Source organism: Orbicella franksi, chromosome 8 (genome assembly GCF_964199315.1).
Source record: "Orbicella franksi chromosome 8, jaOrbFran1.1, whole genome shotgun sequence".
Lineage (NCBI taxonomy): Eukaryota > Metazoa > Cnidaria > Anthozoa > Scleractinia > Merulinidae > Orbicella > Orbicella franksi.
In genome coordinates this window covers 20,942,378-20,960,119 of record NC_138152.1, presented here as the reverse complement: position 1 = coordinate 20,960,119, position 17,742 = coordinate 20,942,378, and the positions used below count along the sequence as shown (strand labels likewise).

General features: G+C 39.1%; 1 protein-coding gene across 1 annotated transcript; it reads right to left on the bottom strand.

Moving 5' to 3' along the window:
* Positions 1–448: 448 nt before the first annotated feature.
* Positions 449–13,064, bottom strand: LOC145494597 (uncharacterized). The gene is made up of 2 exons (XM_081474114.1): positions 11,508–13,064; positions 449–942 (listed from the first exon to the last, which is right to left on the bottom strand). Exons 1-2 carry the CDS (start codon positions 13,003–13,005, stop codon positions 545–547), a joined length of 1,896 nt encoding a protein of 631 aa, XP_081330240.1. The 5' UTR covers positions 13,006–13,064; the 3' UTR covers positions 449–544.
* Between the last annotated feature and the right edge of the window lie 4,678 nt (positions 13,065–17,742).

Here is a 17,742-nt window from a genome sequence, read left to right as displayed (position 1 = left end):
AAGGCCTGGATCTTTGGAAAACAAGAGTGGTTACCCAGCTTTCTTTTCAAAAGTGAGAATGAGAGATTTTGAAAGAGAAAGCCGACGAGTACAAATACTACTAAAACAAGAAACAAAACTTTGTTATGAACAATTCCTTTAAAGATCGAGGAACGTTTCTCGGAGCATAAAGGTAGACTATCGCACTGGTCTATTCTACTCACCTAGTTTTGAGAGTTTACTTTTATTCGTCAAATTGCATTTATGCTGCCATTGACAGAGCAAATGAGGGATCCATTTACTGTATCTTAAAGAGGTGATATTTTATCAGTGTCTAAATACTGTCAAGAGAGAAGTCTCCCTTGAAGTCTGAAATAGTGAGTTGAAGTATTTCAACCTTTATAGTGCTCAGCAATGATTCTCAGTTATGTTAGCTCTAACTTCTACTCTTTCTGAGTCGGGTTCTAGAGGAACTAAAGAACTGGTATGCATCATGCAATAGGAAGGGTTAAAAGGGCTATTCTAGTTCCCTGCCTTCTTGTTAGTATTATAAACTCACACTGCTTTACAGGTGTGTGTCTTCAATTGTCTCATGCAACGGGAAATCAGAGACTGTCAAACGCGAAGAGAATTCTGTTTGTGTTCCTTGGTGACATTTTTTGTTGCTGATTTTGGCGACTGGACGATTGTCATCCTGCAGGTCCAAAGCGTGATCATCGCCTTGTTCACCTTCTTCGAGAGTAACATCAAATGCTCCACTGTCCTTAACAGCCGCACGAAGTGTAGTCATTTCAAAGTGTCCCGTTTGCAGCTGGGTTTTCAGGACGTTTTTCCCAACCATTCCTCGAATTTCTCCTTGCAAATCGACGAGAGGGAGAAACAACGCCAGACAGCAAGAAAAGGAGCAATGAGGATTTTTACGCCACTCCTTGAAGTAGTCATAGAGGTGCAAGGCGTACTGAACTGAGAACAAAACGAAAACAGAAAACTTGATGTTTTTGGCACAGCACTTGAGATATCTAGCACATCAATGGTGGCAAAAATTTCACAGTTTCCATTCTCCATTAAAAATCATTATCACATGCCTAGCATCGCACTTTCAAGAGGGTCTCAATGAGATTAGTCGTCAACCCTCCAACAGCATAAAAATTAACCACCAAACGCCACATACGAAAAACAAAAATAAGCGTCAATCGTCTAAGCAGTCAGTCATATTTAGTTGGCAAATGTCTCACAAATAAATCTACTCGCAAAAAGGTTAACACAGAATGAAAGAATGCTGTCAAACAGTAGTAATTAAATGTTTGTGAGAAAATTTCGATCTAACGGTTAGAATAAAACTTCTGCTAAAAATGATCGTTTGCTGGCTAATAGCAGTTTTTATTACAATGACTGATCGTAGAGACCTAATCGCGGCGTGAAAGGTACCACTTGTCAGGCAATTAACTTAAGTGCCTAGTCTTTGCGTTATTTACGCAAACAAACTAGATTTGCGATAACACTAAGATAGAGTGCAACTTTACCCAGAAAAAACAAAATAATTTTATAGGTAGTCTATGTGCCAGCCCACCGATTTGACCTGAATTTTGACGTGAAACAACGTCGTCGAGGCGTATAATTTTGAAAAATTTGATATAAAATTGAGGTTTTAATTACATGCGGCTATGGCAACGCTAAAGTACTTCTAAAAGATGGTATATTAATATTATGGGGTAGCTTACACAACTATGTTTAGCTTGCTAACCCTCGAAAAAAAATGTAATTGTAGGGTCTAGTTTTGCTCTTTAAGGGAAAAAATAGGTAAGGCCACCTTGACTATAAAAGAAAAATTCAAACAATTTCTAAGATACAATTTCGAGCAAGTTGGTAAAGACCTTCATCCTGACAAAGTTGGAGAAAACCGTGCATAGGCTGCATAGGTATTGTTATTTTTATATACTCCAGTAACGTTACAGCAAGACGCTCTTAAATCCTGTCAGGAGCACGACAAATGATAATTCTTTCCATAGAACTTTAACTTCACTGTGAGACATTATTTTAACTTTTGTTTATAGGAAAAGATGTATCAGTTCAACACCGTCACAATCTTTCCGATTGTTCTTTGGCTGCAAAGTTGAATATGCACCTTATTTCCCAAAAATAGAGCTATAGCAAACCTTTTTTTCGTTTTCAAAAGCTTTGAGGTGCTTCTATCAGACACGACCAAACTTTTAGCGCTACAGTGAAAAATGGTCTTTTTGCGAATTAAATTTCTAAATAATTTAAACCTTAAAACATCAAAAAAAAAATATATTGAGTTTTCTAACAATAAGAATCTAGATGTAAACACAGTGAAGAATACGAAAATGCGAAATATGTTCTCGATATTTCGCTTTTGTTAAAATCCCATGCAAACGTTGCCGTCTTGGTAGTCCCAGTGTTCCAGAGCTTTAGATCTTGAACTGTAAAGATCCAAAGGTTCAGTGGGCTCAAGAATGCTCCGGCGCAATAATTTTTTTTCCATAGCATGCAACCGTTTCCATGTTTTTCCGCACGCTCCATTTACAGGCACTGTTAGGTAGTTCGCTTCAGGCGTCCAGAAAGGCTTACCTGACAGAAGTTACATATGCAATTCTGACCAAACTACTTGAAGTTGCAAAACTCGCGTAAATCAGTAAAGGGATTATTCATGCGCTAATATTTAGTCGACAGTACTATTGATTGCGCATGGGCCTTGGGACCGACATGACCGGGCGTATACGTACAGTAAGTAGTGTGTGGCGTGCTTCACGTGTTAGAGCTTTGCTCGCCCGCTTTGGAATTATTCTTCATTTTATATTGGTAAATCGTAGCCATCACCTTGCGATCCTGCTATAATCTTTTGCTTCACTTGTTGTTTCTGCCGTAGAATTAGGATACCATTTTGTGCACTCTTCCGTTTCTATGCGGCCACAGACTTATTTTTTGTACCACGAGCTAGCCATTTTTTTTTCTCCTTAGTCTTGTTTATATGTCTTGAATTCGCCTGTACTTCTGTTAGTTTACACATTTTGTATTTCTTGTAGTGTCCTTAGAAAGTTCGACCGCCAGGGTGAACTTGTTTTCAAGTTTACTCGCTAGCTTTAGTTTAGATCACTTTGGCTCCTATTTTGATGTAATTAGAATTTGTCTCCGGTCTTCATGACCACATGAGGTTTTGCATTACAACATTTGTTTTTTAGAAGTTTATTGTTGGGTGCAGTGCAGCCTCCAAGTCTCCTGTTTCCTAGCTTTAGCCGCTGACATATATTTCATAAGCAAAACCTCGTATTTAGTTGTATTCATTTGAATCATATCCTAAATATTAATTTCTGTAATTTGTATTAGGTCTTACTATATATTACAGTGTTGTTAAAGCAAAACCTATGTCTTATATGCATTCTTGGACCTGTTCTCCCATGACATATCTAAACAGAGGAGACAACGGTAAACATTAAAATTCATTTCGTCGACTGAATTTTCCCCCTACCCTTCATCGCCGAAACTTAACCGCTGACCAACAAATGACAACTTTAGAGTTCCTGTCCATAAAAATGGAAAATAACTCGGCAAAAGTCGAAAATTCGATTCCGCTCATATTTTTATGGTAGGTAGGCTAGGGCATGACAAAAACTACTGGATAGTTTTTTTTTGGCAAAATATCCTTTTATTTCAAAGAAACATGCAAATTACCAACTTCCGTTAAAATTGTCATTTGACGCACCATTTTATTAAGCAAGTTTGAGGACCTCGCATGCAAAACCACATAATTCTTCCGTCTTTAAAACACTCAAATATTTTTTGTGCAATGTTTAAATGTGTACTGGGTTGATTTTAGGAAATGTTGCGTTGTCTTTTTGGGTGCAAAATAATGAAATTTCGAAGACATGCATTTAATTCACTTAAAAGTACTTCGTGAATATAATTAATTTTCACCATGTGCGAAACCTTCAAATGGATTAAGCTTCTGGTGGTTGAATTGCAGCAGGATGGTCTACAGATTCCTGTAAAAAAAATTTTGGGCAAATGATTGTGAGAGACGCGAGAGCTTTTCAAAGTGCGTCAAAAGTGCAAATATTTGACCATTCTCTCGTCAAATTTCAATTTACGGGTCAGACGTATATTTTAACATGCGCCACATGACTTGACCAATGTTAAGTTGAAATAGACACAGAGCTGATAATTTCGAAATGTTCTAACCTTATTTGCTGTAAAAGGCAGGGCCAAAGCCGATTTGACGTGTTTCTTTCAGCATTCGTTGCACATAAAGCAGAAGTTTGCTTTTGTTTACATAACGTCCGATGTATATCGCCAACTGTCAACTTATTTAATGATCGAATACCATGAATCTGTGACCCTCTTTCGACACATATGATCACCGCTGCATCTAAGACAGAAACAGCTAAGTAATTTGTAGATAGTTGCTTGCTTTGCACTACACCAAAATATTACGTTTGATCATCATGGTTTGATGGCTTGAATCCTTGCTTGCAGCGGTTCCTTGTTCGTCACGCAATGCTGTCATCCCATTTTAGGGGCTAGGGGTAGGACAATTTCTATCCTAATACATAAGGCTTCGTAAGGCTTGGAGCCACTGGGAGCACACAATCGTGTTGAGTAGGAAGAGATTGAATTAAGAAATGAAAAGAATGAATAGTTTACCATTGCCCCAGTTGTTATTTTTTACTCTACCACCGCTACCTACATGCCCTGCGTAATAATGTAACGCTAAACTCATACCTAAGTTTTTTCGTGCTGTGCAATGATTTTTGGTTTACATGTAATACAGTGGGCTACCCTCCGGTAATTTAGTGGTGACCGCTTAATGGGGCTAGCCGCTTAAATGGAGGTTGATGTTCAGTGCCTTGATTATTTAGGGCTAGGGTTATAAACTTCGTGGTGACCATGGAGTCAGTTCAAGTCAGTCATGATAGACGTGTATTTGAATTATCACTCGTCATGCACCTTCAATTTCAGACTCTTATCTACCATCGACCTTTCCAAAACAAAGTTTTTAAATTTTGGGTGGCCGGTTAATAGGGGTAAAGACAATAATTAAACCCTTATCGGAACGACCAAATGGTGGCTGCGGAGGTAACCGGTCAATAGGTGTTTTATTTACAATATTTTACTGACAATAATTTTGGACTGTATTGACAGTCCTCTATTTTCTGTTACAAACATACCAATGCCTCGCTACTAGGCAAACTAAATACTCCAAATATAATGGCATGGCCATGGCTTTTTACTCACGTAATTACTACTTAAATTTAGTCTGTTTTTCTCACGAGTTAAACACGCTGTGATTTCCTATTTTTATTTCAGCTAGTTCTTGCTTCATTGATCTGTAATTTGTTTTATGGCAATTTTTTTTAAAAAATTCTAGTGAGTACAGGCACTAGCTTTATCAGCTGTTGTCTGAAACATCAGAACGTACAACAAACGTGATTTGGACAGAGGCCACGTACACTATAGAATACGATTATATAAATATATATATATTATTATATATGAACAAACAGATGAACAATGATTAAATTGTTTCACTTATCCTGAGAGTGCTCTGTACAAAATAGATCAAAATGTGTAGCATATGCCGTGACAGCATTGCGTGACGCACAATTAACGGCTGTAAGATTGTGCTGCGTCGACACGCTTATCGGTAATGGTCAGCAATTTATCAAACGTAATATTTTGGCGCAGTGCAAAGCAAGCAACTATCTACAAATGACTCAGCCGTTTTTGACTTAGATGCAGTGATGTTCATATGCGCAGATAGATGGTCACAGATTCATGGTATTCGACCAATCACAGGTTGACAGTAGCCGATGTACATCGGACGTTAAACTTGTGTAAACAAAAGCAAACCTCTGCATGTGCGATAAGTGGTGAGAGATCGACTAGAAACACGTCAAATCGGCTTTGGATCTGCCTTTTACAACAAATAAGGTTAGAACATTTCGAAATTATCAGCTCTGTATCTATTTCAAGTTATTATAGGTCAAGTCATGTGGCGCATGCTAAAATATACGTCTAACCCGTAAATTGAAATTTGACGAGGGAATGGTCAAATATTTGCACTTTTGACGCACTTTGAAAAGCTCTCGCGTCTCTCACAATCATATGCCCTAAAATCTTTTTACAGGAATCTGTAGACCATCCTGCTGCAATTCAACCACCAGAAGCTTAATCCATTTGAAGGTTTCGCACATGGTAAAAATTAATTATATTCACGAAGTACTTTTAAGTGAATTAAATGCATGTCTTCGAAATTTCATTATTTTGCACCCAAAAAGACAACGCAACATTTCCTAAAATCAACCCAATACACATTTAAACATTGCACAAAAATATTTGAGTGTTTTAAAGACGGAAGAATTATGTGGTTTTGGATGCGAAGCCCTCGAACTTGCTTAATAGAATGGTGCGTGAAATGACAATTTTAACGGAAGTTGGTACTTTGCATGTTTCTTTGTCAAAAAAACTATCCAGTAGTTTTTGTCATGCCCTAGCCTATCTACCATAAGAATATGAGGGAAATCGAGTTTTCGACCCTTGCCGCGAAATTAAGAATTTGTCTGATTTTGACAGGCAGGCACTCTTAATTGTAAACAGCCAGAAAGCTTTATTTTAAAATGTCAACCGTCTGAGGTAAACCCCCATTAAACGCCCATCACAAGCTTAAGAGCTTGACTTTGCGCAACAAAACAATACTGATTTTTGTTACCGCAGCCAGAGCACTTGTTTGCCGTGTGCCAGGATAAATTATAACATAGCCTTTAGCAAAGCGCGCGTTCTAATTGGCTAATACACTCGATCCATTGTCCGTGGGTTGCACGCTCACGTAAGTTTGTTTATATGTACTTTTACTCGGCAATTTTGTCATTGATGTTTACACTTTTTAAAACATAATTCCCATTTTTTAAAATAAAATCTAATAATTCTTCCGGAGATGAGGAAGATTATTCCTGTGAGGTAAGAAAGTTCGAGCTCAAGTCTTTTGCCGGACCTCCACCTAAGATATTTGAATCAGCTATACAAAGGCACTCGGCACTCGGAGAAGGACCAAAGAAAACAACAAACTGGTCTGTGTCAGCCTTTTGAGGTTAGTAATGCATAGCGGAAATTTGGACAGTTTCTTGAGTGCTTAGCAAACCTCCCAAGTGCATCCATAACTCGATAGTTGCACGCTGCTCGTTTACCATTTCTTTTATAACATTGGAACTTTTGAGATAGTATATACTGAATCTTGTCCGGCTTACATAAGTCAAAAGCGCCATAAACCGCGCGAAAATACTCATTCAAAAATCTGAAAAAGCGACACATCAAAATTCTTCTTGGATCGCGACTAGTTTACAGTTTACATTTTCTCAATCTCGGGCAAACAAAAAACTTCAAACTGTTCAGTTAACCTAAATATCAAGCTGAAAATCTTTTTTAAAAGCCATTTATGTGTTCAAGTTCAGCCTTAGACGCGCAACTGATCAAATATTTAAAACGAAGTGGAAAGGAAAACGAAACCCACAAACCTGTTATTGAATAAAGCATCTCAAACAACTCAAAGCCAGAGTGTTTGTTCGCTTTCTTCTCCACTCTCACTTTTAAGAAACGTCTGGTTCCATATTGTCTTCTTTTTTCCGAAGAGGCCGTGAAGTACAGAGTACTCAGCCACCAAAAGATTCAACCATGAGCGGTTTGTTTTCAATTCTTCGGAAAAGTGATCCAAATCCAAAATCGAAATCTCGAAAATAGCTCTTAAACACTGCCACTTTGTTTCGCGACCGAGTTTGAGGAGAATGGGTCCAGCGGTTGTTGTGACGTCTACCCAGGAAGGTTGAATATATCACGCCCTCTCATTTCCTTCAGGATGGTGCAATACACATTCGAAAAGCGCGCAGAAACGCCTTCCAGAAGTGCTATCGGCTGTTGAAGCAATATCCCAGTTTTAAAGAAAGATATACTGTACAATTTACTGGCGATGATCGGTCAATGGTCCTGGTACCATAATTGCAACTTAAGGTGGCTCCCTATAGTTTTTTGACCGCGCGCGAACTGATTTTGAAAAACACCCGATGGCGCGAGTGTTCAAAACTCTTCGCGAACGTCGCTCGCGAGATTACGCAGTAAATCGAAATTTGTTTTATCACAAAAGTTGCGTGAATCTCCTTTGGTTTCAAAATGTTTATCGACCGAATAGAAGACCCTACCCTTCTGTATTTGATTTAAAGGAGAAAAGTACGAGGTATGTAGGATTTTCAACCAGAGAAACTGATTTGGTCGATCGTCACGATCATCGCACGGAGCAAAACAAATATATTAACACACCTATACGACGGAAGAGGATTCCGCTAAATCTGGAATGAGCCAGGATGTTACTCCCCAACAAACTACGTCGTGTAACCAGCTCGTGGAGCATGAATATGCACTTCGGAAATACCAAGCAACAAAAAAAGGTCGAATTTTAGCAGCCACAATTGCTCATTTACAAGATGCTAGCTGTCCATAGGGTAAGAATTCCTTGTTCTAAATTTTCCTCTCTAAAAATGTGTCATAATATTGCGAAAACTAGTTTTAGGTAGGACATATGAGCTAATCACGATTCTTTTCCGACTTGCACGCGCAAATGACGCCAGTGGGTCATTGATACGCATGCGCGCGTGGTCGTTTCGAGATTTTATGACGTCACAAATAAGCTAACGAAGGAAAAAAACGCTTATTTTTCTCGTGTTTCCTTCGGTGAAATTTTGCGAAAGTTTGTATATTTCATGATATAGATGCCTTCTTCATAATATCATTTTTGACAAAATTTTTTCCTAGGGATTTCTCTTTTTTGATCAAAATTAAGGAGATTAATAATTTTTGCGAATCTACCAGATAAACTTTTCATTTTTTTCAAATTAAACTATTGTCCGAAATCGTTTTGACATGACTGCCGAGTTTAAAGATATTATACTGAGGCGAACCCTAGAAAGAGAAGCAAATAGGTGGAAAATAGTAAAAGGATGGTTATCTTTACGATTGGATGTTGCTATGGCAACAGTCTGCAATACACTCATATGAACGAAAACGAAACCCCAGGTGTGTTGCTAATCTTCCTTGAGAATGCCAGGGGCTAAAACCCAAAGGTGAAACAAGTAGTTCATACATTGTTAGTTTTTCATCCTTCTTCAGGTGAAGATACTGTTAATACTGAAGGGAGCCACCTTAAGCGATGGTTGATTTTGTCGAACCAAAACAAGCGAACTGAGTCTGTGAGAACCATTGAAGAACTCTCACTGGAATTTGTTCTGCAAACTTTTTATAGTCTATTTTTATTTATTTATTTATTTTTTCTGCTTAAAGCTAACAAGCAATTTGTAGAAGTGCTACCGACAACCTATATCTTCCAGTTCCGCAGTATTTATAACATAGCCGGCAAAGTTGTGTGATCAATCAAGAAGCGTTGCGACCGATATACTGATGTGTAAATAGGTCGCAACTGTACGCCGCCAACCAGCAGTTACTTCTCTTTCGATTAAGATAAAAGTCGAAGATTAATCCTTTAGAATTACATGATAACAAAATGGTTAGTCTCACAGAGATTTTAAAAGTTTGGAAATCAGCAGTGTGACAAGCACTCTGTGCAATAGTGTCGAAAATATGACCGCGTAACATTATCTGCGAACCGCAAAGGGAACACATCGTTTTCGCTTATCCGACAAATTTTATTGCAAACTTTGAGAAAAATTTACATTGGTTATTTAAAGTTACGACTTTAAACGTGTGACAATGTGAAATCGGTAATTGTATGAAATGTTTCCTCCCGCCTTGCTTCTCGCAGCTTCAAAAATACAGGTCCGAACCATTATACGATTTTCAATCGATCGAAGCCAGTGTTTTGGAGGTTATCAAGTCTCGAAAACTGCAACACCTACGTCGCTCTTATAAACATGAAGAATTCCAGAAAGTAAAACTCAAACAGGATTTAATAGAGCAACCATATCCTGACAAAATACATTCTCGCTAAAGACAAATGTAAACGGGCTATAAACACGCGTGGGAATCTTGTGTTTAGGTGACGAAATTACCATCTAAAGCAGTCCTTGAGTTTTTTTACCTGCTTTTCGTTTGCCTGCTCCTCCACTTCATATCTAGCTTACCATTCCTAATATACAAGCAGCTCGTCCGCCAAGAAGTCTTCCCCTTCGTCGCTTGAAATATTGCAAATTGCTGTCAAAGCTCTATGCGCAGTTCACAGTTATCGAACGAGCTCGATAGAAGTTTATTTCGGAGTCTTCCGAGTCGAAACTTAACCCTGATTCCAGCGAGGAAAGAGAAATGATTCTGGAACAAAACTTGGACGTTTTTAGTGCCAAAATATATTGAAACGATTAGTTTTGTTTTCCATTTTCTCGAGCAAATACAGAAAGCTGACTGAGGCGCCATTGTGTTTGGTTTCTGGGTAGACGTCATCAGCAACCGCTGCCCCAAACTCCCTAAAACGCGGTCGCGCCACACTATAAGCTCGACTTTGAAAGGCATAAAAATCGAGTATTCAACCAAATGAATTTTTTTTTTCCGCCCAAATGATTTGAATAACAAGTGGATTCGTTTTAGCATAAAAAAAAAAAAAAAATTAGGGGTTAGGTGCACCTTAACTAACTTTTGAGAAACGCTTTTACCGGCGGCAATTTTCGTTTGTTTTCAGCTTGATATTTAGGTTAACCGAACAGTTTATAGTTGTTTATTTACCCGAGATCGAGGAAACGATCCTAGCCGCGATCCAAGAAGAATTTTGATGTGTCGCTTTTTCAGATTTTTGAATGAGTATTTTCGCGCGGTTTATGCATGGCGCTTTTGACTTCATGTAAGCCGGACGAGATTCAGCATACACTATCTCAAAAGTCTCAATGTCATAAAAGAAATGGTAAACGTGCAGCGTGCAACTATCGAGTTATGGATGCCCTCGGGAGGTTTGCTAAGCACTAAAGAACTCGGCCATCGCATTGCGCGGCTCTTACGCTTCTTTCGTGCTTAGCGACCTCCCGCGTACATCCATAACTCAATAGTTGCACGTTGCACGCTTACCAATTCTTAACTAGTATTTGTAAGATTTAGATGTATCATGGTACCTAGTAACTAGGAATCGATCCTCATAGACCCACAGCACTGTAACTAGACATGGCAACACTATTAGATCGATGTGTATCGACCAATTTCACTTTCGGTGAATAATGAATGTACACGTACTAGTGAAATTAAGAGTCTTCCCCAAAGTTAAAAACAGAGGAAAAAACCGAACAGCACAAAGAAATAAAAATATCAAAATAAAATAAGCATTAGCATTATCTTCAATAACCTGTGAATATCTAGATCCAGGAGACTCGAACCCAGGCCAACAGATTGACTACCTAGGTCTTTGTATGGCCAAAGACATACAACTTTCGAACTGGGTATTTGATCTCGTGGAAGGGTGGCAATTTAGATTAATCATCATACGTATGTTGCATCGTTTCTTTATATCCAAATTTATAGTAACAATAGAGTCTTACCTACTACTAGGCCAATCACCAACGAATTTGCAGCGAACACCAGTATCTTGAATAAGAGTGCGTCAGTATCAGCATCCAACGACCCTGTCGTTATATTTTCGGCAGGAATCCTGCTCATCGCTCCAATAACCATGTTAACAACTGTCACGGCAAGAGAAGTCGTCATCAGTCTGTTCTCCATCACGTCTTGTAATGGCCTGACCCAGGCGAAAAGGATCCCATACATCCCAGTGATGACCAATGCCAAACCGATGTAGGACCTACTCTCTTGTCCCACAAAAATAAGACCGCATGTCAGGATCACTTTACGAGCCGTTTCAACCAGTTCCCAATACCACGAACGGGTTTTGTAATTTACAAAGAGGAAACCCATTCCAGAGATCATTTCTTGATTGAAGGCCCGGCCCTGTGGTCTCTCTGCATCTTTTTTGGTCAATGCTGCTCTTCTCTGTCTCCAGATGGCGATGAATGCGGCAGAAGGCAGAACAAAAATGTAGGCAGTACAAATGTATGCTACGATAAGGTAATTATTGTACTTTTGACCTTGGCATGACACGCTGTAATCTGCTTTCAGGTACTTGGAACACAGCTCTTCCTTGTCATCCCGGCAAAGTTTCCTGCAGGCCAGTGGAAGGACATTGGCTGCCTTAGAACACGTGCTGAGGTACGTTACGTACAGGAAGAAAAACATATTCCTGTATACCAGCTCTTTTGATTGTGACACTCTTTTAGACTTTTCTTCGTCTTCCAGGTTGTGATTTCTGAGGATCATAAGCCTATGCACTCCGTAAGCAATGCCAGCAATGCAAATGACACCAGCATTTACTGCCATTATTGCAAAGAGGCTTCCAAAGGCATCCAAGCGCATTTCGGGGAAAAGGCAATGGACAGGTGCTATTTGCAGCACATTCAACTGAAGAAATCCTGAGTACTTCGCGATATTTTCAAGAGAACCTGGCCATTTTATGTACGAGAACGCATCCAGCAAACCGTGCGTGACCTGATAAAAGCCAATTACGATCTTGAGCTTTGAAAAAAACGTATCCATAAGACGGCCTTCTCCTTTCTTCTTAATTTTTCTTCGGCTCGTCCACACCAAAGCGGCGATGATAATTAATACAATGACCAGGGTTATAGACAGCTGACCAGCAATCCATTTCTTTGATGGGCATCGTGTGCAGATTTTGAACTGTTTAAAGTGTCCTGAACTACAAACGCTGCAAAGTGGACCTTCGTACCCATTCTCACACGGGGAATCTAAATCCCCCTTGCATGATTCCTCAACTGGGCACTTATAAGGCGTTGGTATTGCATACGGGTATTGTATATGGAAAGTTTCTAGAGTTGGTGAAGATGCCAGGAGATTTTTAATGAAAACTTGGTAACGATTTTTGTGAGTCTCATTTCGCCATTCCCACCAATGACCAGATTTCAATGAAGCATAATCATCTTGGCATTTCAGTCCCCCTTGACCACACTTGAAACATTCTTTGAACATGTGGGTTCGATATTGGCCTTCTAAGCATTTACAAGCACGATGTCCAGCAAAGAAGTCAGTTTCTGTACCTGTTGGAGATTTAGAATCAATATATCATTTCCTAATGTCACCATGTTTAACATTGAAATGATGATATTGAACAATGTAATAACGTCAATGAAAACCTTTCCTGGATAACCACGCGCGGTACGGACCAAGTTTGGTGACCTTTTACAATAAAAATAAAGGGGTTTTGTATACACTGTTCGTCGGTTCTTGATCAATTACCTTTGTCGAGAGGTTATTTTGACCGGTTGAGAGGAGTTTTAGTGGCCGTTGCCGTTGTGGAGAGGTAATGACCCTGGTAGAGAGGTTAAAACAAGAGCGATGTGATGGACTCTTGCCGGGACCAAATAAAGTAGCCGCTGTAGTATGTGGCCGTAGGTGGAGGTTCGACTGTATGTTCAAATCTCTTCCTGGTTACTTACTATCATTGAGTAGTTAATGATCTCTCGACGATCTGTCGCAGTCATCATAGAGAGATCTTACTGTCTTAAAAAGTTCAAGGCTAATTATTACCTAAGAGATGTTTGGGCAGGACTTCTAGGCTGTCGCTGTCGAGTGATAATGACGTTTGCGAACTGAGCTTGGGCTACGTGTGTTCTAATGAGCACAAATATTGAGTTTTTATCCGTCAACTTGGTCTTATCTCTCCCACTGCATAATAACGTGACGCCATACTAAAAAAATACCTAAGAATCAGAATTATAAAATTTTGTGGGATAACCATTACACAACCGAATGAGCTCCACGCAAAGAAACTCCTATGCAGAGGTCCCGATAGGATGCTGGTTTTACTAGGTATCGGTTAAGTGACCACAGCTTAAAGTCATCTATGCGTGAGTGAAGCGTAATCATCCATTTAACAGTGATTAAGATAGTAGAGGGATTATCTAGACAGTCCACCTTACCTAGAGGACATGACTTGCAATCCCGATGATACTTTCCAGGTGCTTTATCAAATGCAACAAAAGAACCATTTGGACATCTCTTGCAGCTTTTGCTCACATAGCCGAGAGTGTCAGAGAAAAAACCTCCTGGGAAAAGACAAGAACAATGCTATGTTATGGTATGCTATGCCACCTAAAGAAATGTCCGGTTGCGAAACTAGTTTGCTATACATGTATAGTAAGTAATGGAAGCAACGTGGCAATGCAAAGAAGTGTCGTAAGTAATGTACCACTAACCCTAACAATAATACTAACACTATAGTTTAAGTGTAAGAAGTGTAAGTAAAATGTAAGTATAATATTAGTATTGTAAGTAGTGGAAGTGTTCGTCCTGTAAATAAGCTTGCATTTCTAATAAAAAAAAAAAAATTAAAAAAAAAAAAAAAACACTATCGCTAACGCCAAAACTAACGCTAACACTAACACTAATACTAATATCTATAATATAAGCCGAGAAATCTCGGAGGTTTGATTGGTTGATAGTATCACCATTTCTGCATAATAGTGGTATAACAGCAGAAATGGATGGTATAACAAGGTTACCATGACAACACTGAACACAATTACGTTTTTGTTTTTGTTTTCAAAAAAGATGGCGGCCAGATTCCCTTAAATTTCCTGTTAGGAAATACAAAAGCTCGCCCAAAAATCAGAGAACCAAAACGCAGTCAAAACTATTAAAACGTGGATGAATGTTTGGAAGTCGTGGGCAGAAAGCAAGGGCCTTAAGAGTGATTTTCTCGGAAAGTCGAGAATCGGAAGACAGTCACCAAAAATCGATTTTTCTTTTATTTCGCCAAAACATACTTTTGGGTGAGCTTATTCAAGGAAAAATAGTTTAAAGTTCCAACGATTTATTTTACCGCCAAAATTTAAGAGAGTTCGAAATTTGCATATAATGGCGGTTTTCGCGGCTTAAAATGTTCAAAATTTTACGCTCCTTTACGAAAACAGCAGGGGCGTAAAAACGATCCCATGAAAGCGAAACCGGGCGCAAATATTATTTCATTCTTATACTTTAAAAGGATGTGACATTTTTCTTGAATTTTTGTTTGTAGCTTTTCAACTAAGCGTATTTGTACAGCCACCATTTGCGTCTCTTGGCAAGGAACAATAAAGGCCAACTTTGACTAGTACAAATGACCTTTGACCCTAAAATATATTTTCCATTTACAGTAGCTACCTGATGATGTTTTCTCCAACACAATCTATTTACCCTTTCCAACGCCATACGCGCGCCAAGCTGTAATGCTGTCGCCGTAAAATGCAAAATTGTTAAGCTTGCTGATGGTGGGGATCTTTCTACTGTCTTCTACCAAATCTTCAATGGTCTCCATTGAAACAACCCGCACTCCGTGTATTCCCCCCCCCCCCCCCATGTGAGAGAGGAGCACCTTTGAGCTGATGTGCTGTGGTTACGTCATTCCCTTCGTTGATGAAGGTTCTGACGTGAGATTTGTATGTTGCTGCTAACGCATCGGCAGCACCTTTTCCGCCTTGTGTGTCAGAAAACTCAATACGGTGTATCTTGACGCCGATAGAGGCTGATATCACTGGGCAAGAAAGAATGGTTGAAGATGAGTGATAACAGCCGGCGTTGTCTTGTCGTAAATATGCTCCGCTAACTTCTTTGTTGTCCAGCTTAATGGTGCTTAGTACATCTTGCATTATTTTCACCAATGAGGAACTTTCTTGGTTGCATGACTCGATGATATGAATAAAGCCCTGCCACTGGAGCACACCATCCAAGCGACGGTACACCACAGAGATATGCCAAGAAATCCCTCGCTTACCGAACCAATCTATTTGAGATTCTTGATATCTCTGCGGCAGAAATTTCCTTGCCCAGTCGTTGACAATTAAGATGTTTACTCGTCAAGTTGTTCCAAAACGTCTAACCGTGCCCGGTATTGGTTACTTGATCTCAAGATGTGACTTTTTCAGGAGAGGATGGAACAGGAACAGCTTCGTCCTTTTCATCATCCGATGGAAATTTTGTTTCGCTGAGGACGCGTTCAATCTCTGTCAGGTTTTCAATAAGACCTTGGCATCTGTCACAACTGTCCGTGTGGTCAAAGGTCATTTATACTAGTCAAAGTTGGCCTTTAATTGTTCCTTGCCAAGAGAAGCAAATGGCGGCTGTACAAATACCCGTTGTTAAAAAGCTACAAACAAAACTTCAAAAAACTTATTACACGATTTTAAAGTATAAGAATGAAATAATATTTCTGGCAAGTTTCGTTTTCACAGGATCGTTTTTACACCCCCGCTGTTTTCGTAAAGAAGCGTGAAATTTTGAATATTTTAAGCCGCGAAAACCGCCATTATATGCAAATTTCGAACTCTCTTAAATTTTGGCCGTAAAATAGATCAAACTATTTTTACTTGAATAAATTTCACCCAAAGGTATGTTTTGGCGAAATAAAAGAAAAATTGATTTTTCGTGACTGTCTTCCGATTCTCGACATTCTGAGAAAATCACTCTTAATGACGAAATTGTCAAATACGAAGCTAAAGAACCGTGACGAAAGTCTCTCTCGATTCTTTGCCGAAATTCGCAAGAGCGCTGGCTCCGACTATGAGCCGGACATCTTAAGGGTTATGTTAGCTGCCCTCGACAGACACTTCAAACAAAATGACAGCAAAATATCCATAGCAAAGGACCGAGAATTCGTCAAGTGCAGACAGGTCCTGGAGGGAAAACTGAGCAAGAGCTCTTCGCGAAAAAGGCAACGGAAAACGACCAAATGCAACACAACCAATATTAGAATTAGTATTAGTAACATTAAAACTAGTACTACTACGTACCATATTTATAATAAGAGCGATTAAGTCCTAAGTGAAACATCATTAAAATTATAAGAAACAGTGATTGCCATGTCGCAAGGATTCTTTAAAGCCAGTAAGAGTGGTCTGGGTTTTGTTTGTAGTTGGAAGGCTGTTCCATAATGTAGCACCTCGATACTGCAGGCTACGTTTTCCGGCTTCGGAGCCCCTCAAGTTATAGGTAACTTGTGTAACATAATGTAACATAAATTTGGGTCATTTAAGGGTTGCACGTGACTAAATATCGCACAGTCATGAAAAAAAAAAATACTACGCTATGTTAAACACTATAAAATGTAATATTCTGTTCTCTTCTGCTGTATTCGGCTGTACTGTAACCTCTAGTTTACTATAACAACTATTGCTTCTTCTTATAAGGTTTCGAGATAATGAAGATTCTCCTTTGGGAAACATTAAGGCATTTAAGCTCAATTTCTGACCCTTGAAACAAAAACTGACATAAAAATAGATTCTAAGATTAGTAGCACTTTATCTCTCCTCACTGGATTGACAAAAGAAGATAGAAGTTACCTGGCGAGCAATCTTGACATCCGTCAACTCCCTTAGTTGAAAGATTTTTAAATGTTCCTAAGGGACATGGTGTAAATGCTGTGTTTTTTTGGCTGAATCCAGAAGCCAAGAGAGCGGACGTATATGCTCCACGTTTACGGTCATCGAGTCCTTTGACGTAAATAGCTTCTGCCTCGGAACTGACTGGACTCCTAGAAAAATAATTTTGCTCTTCTGGATTAAAAGTAACAACATCTAAGTGTTCCACATTATAGATCCTCTGGTATGGGTTAGCAATAAATACTCACCAAGACTGAAATTAAAAACTTTTGCAACACCGACACCGTTGCGTGGTGGCGAGTGCAGTTGAAAAACAAATTTGCAGTATTTATGGCTACGCGTTATTACCTCA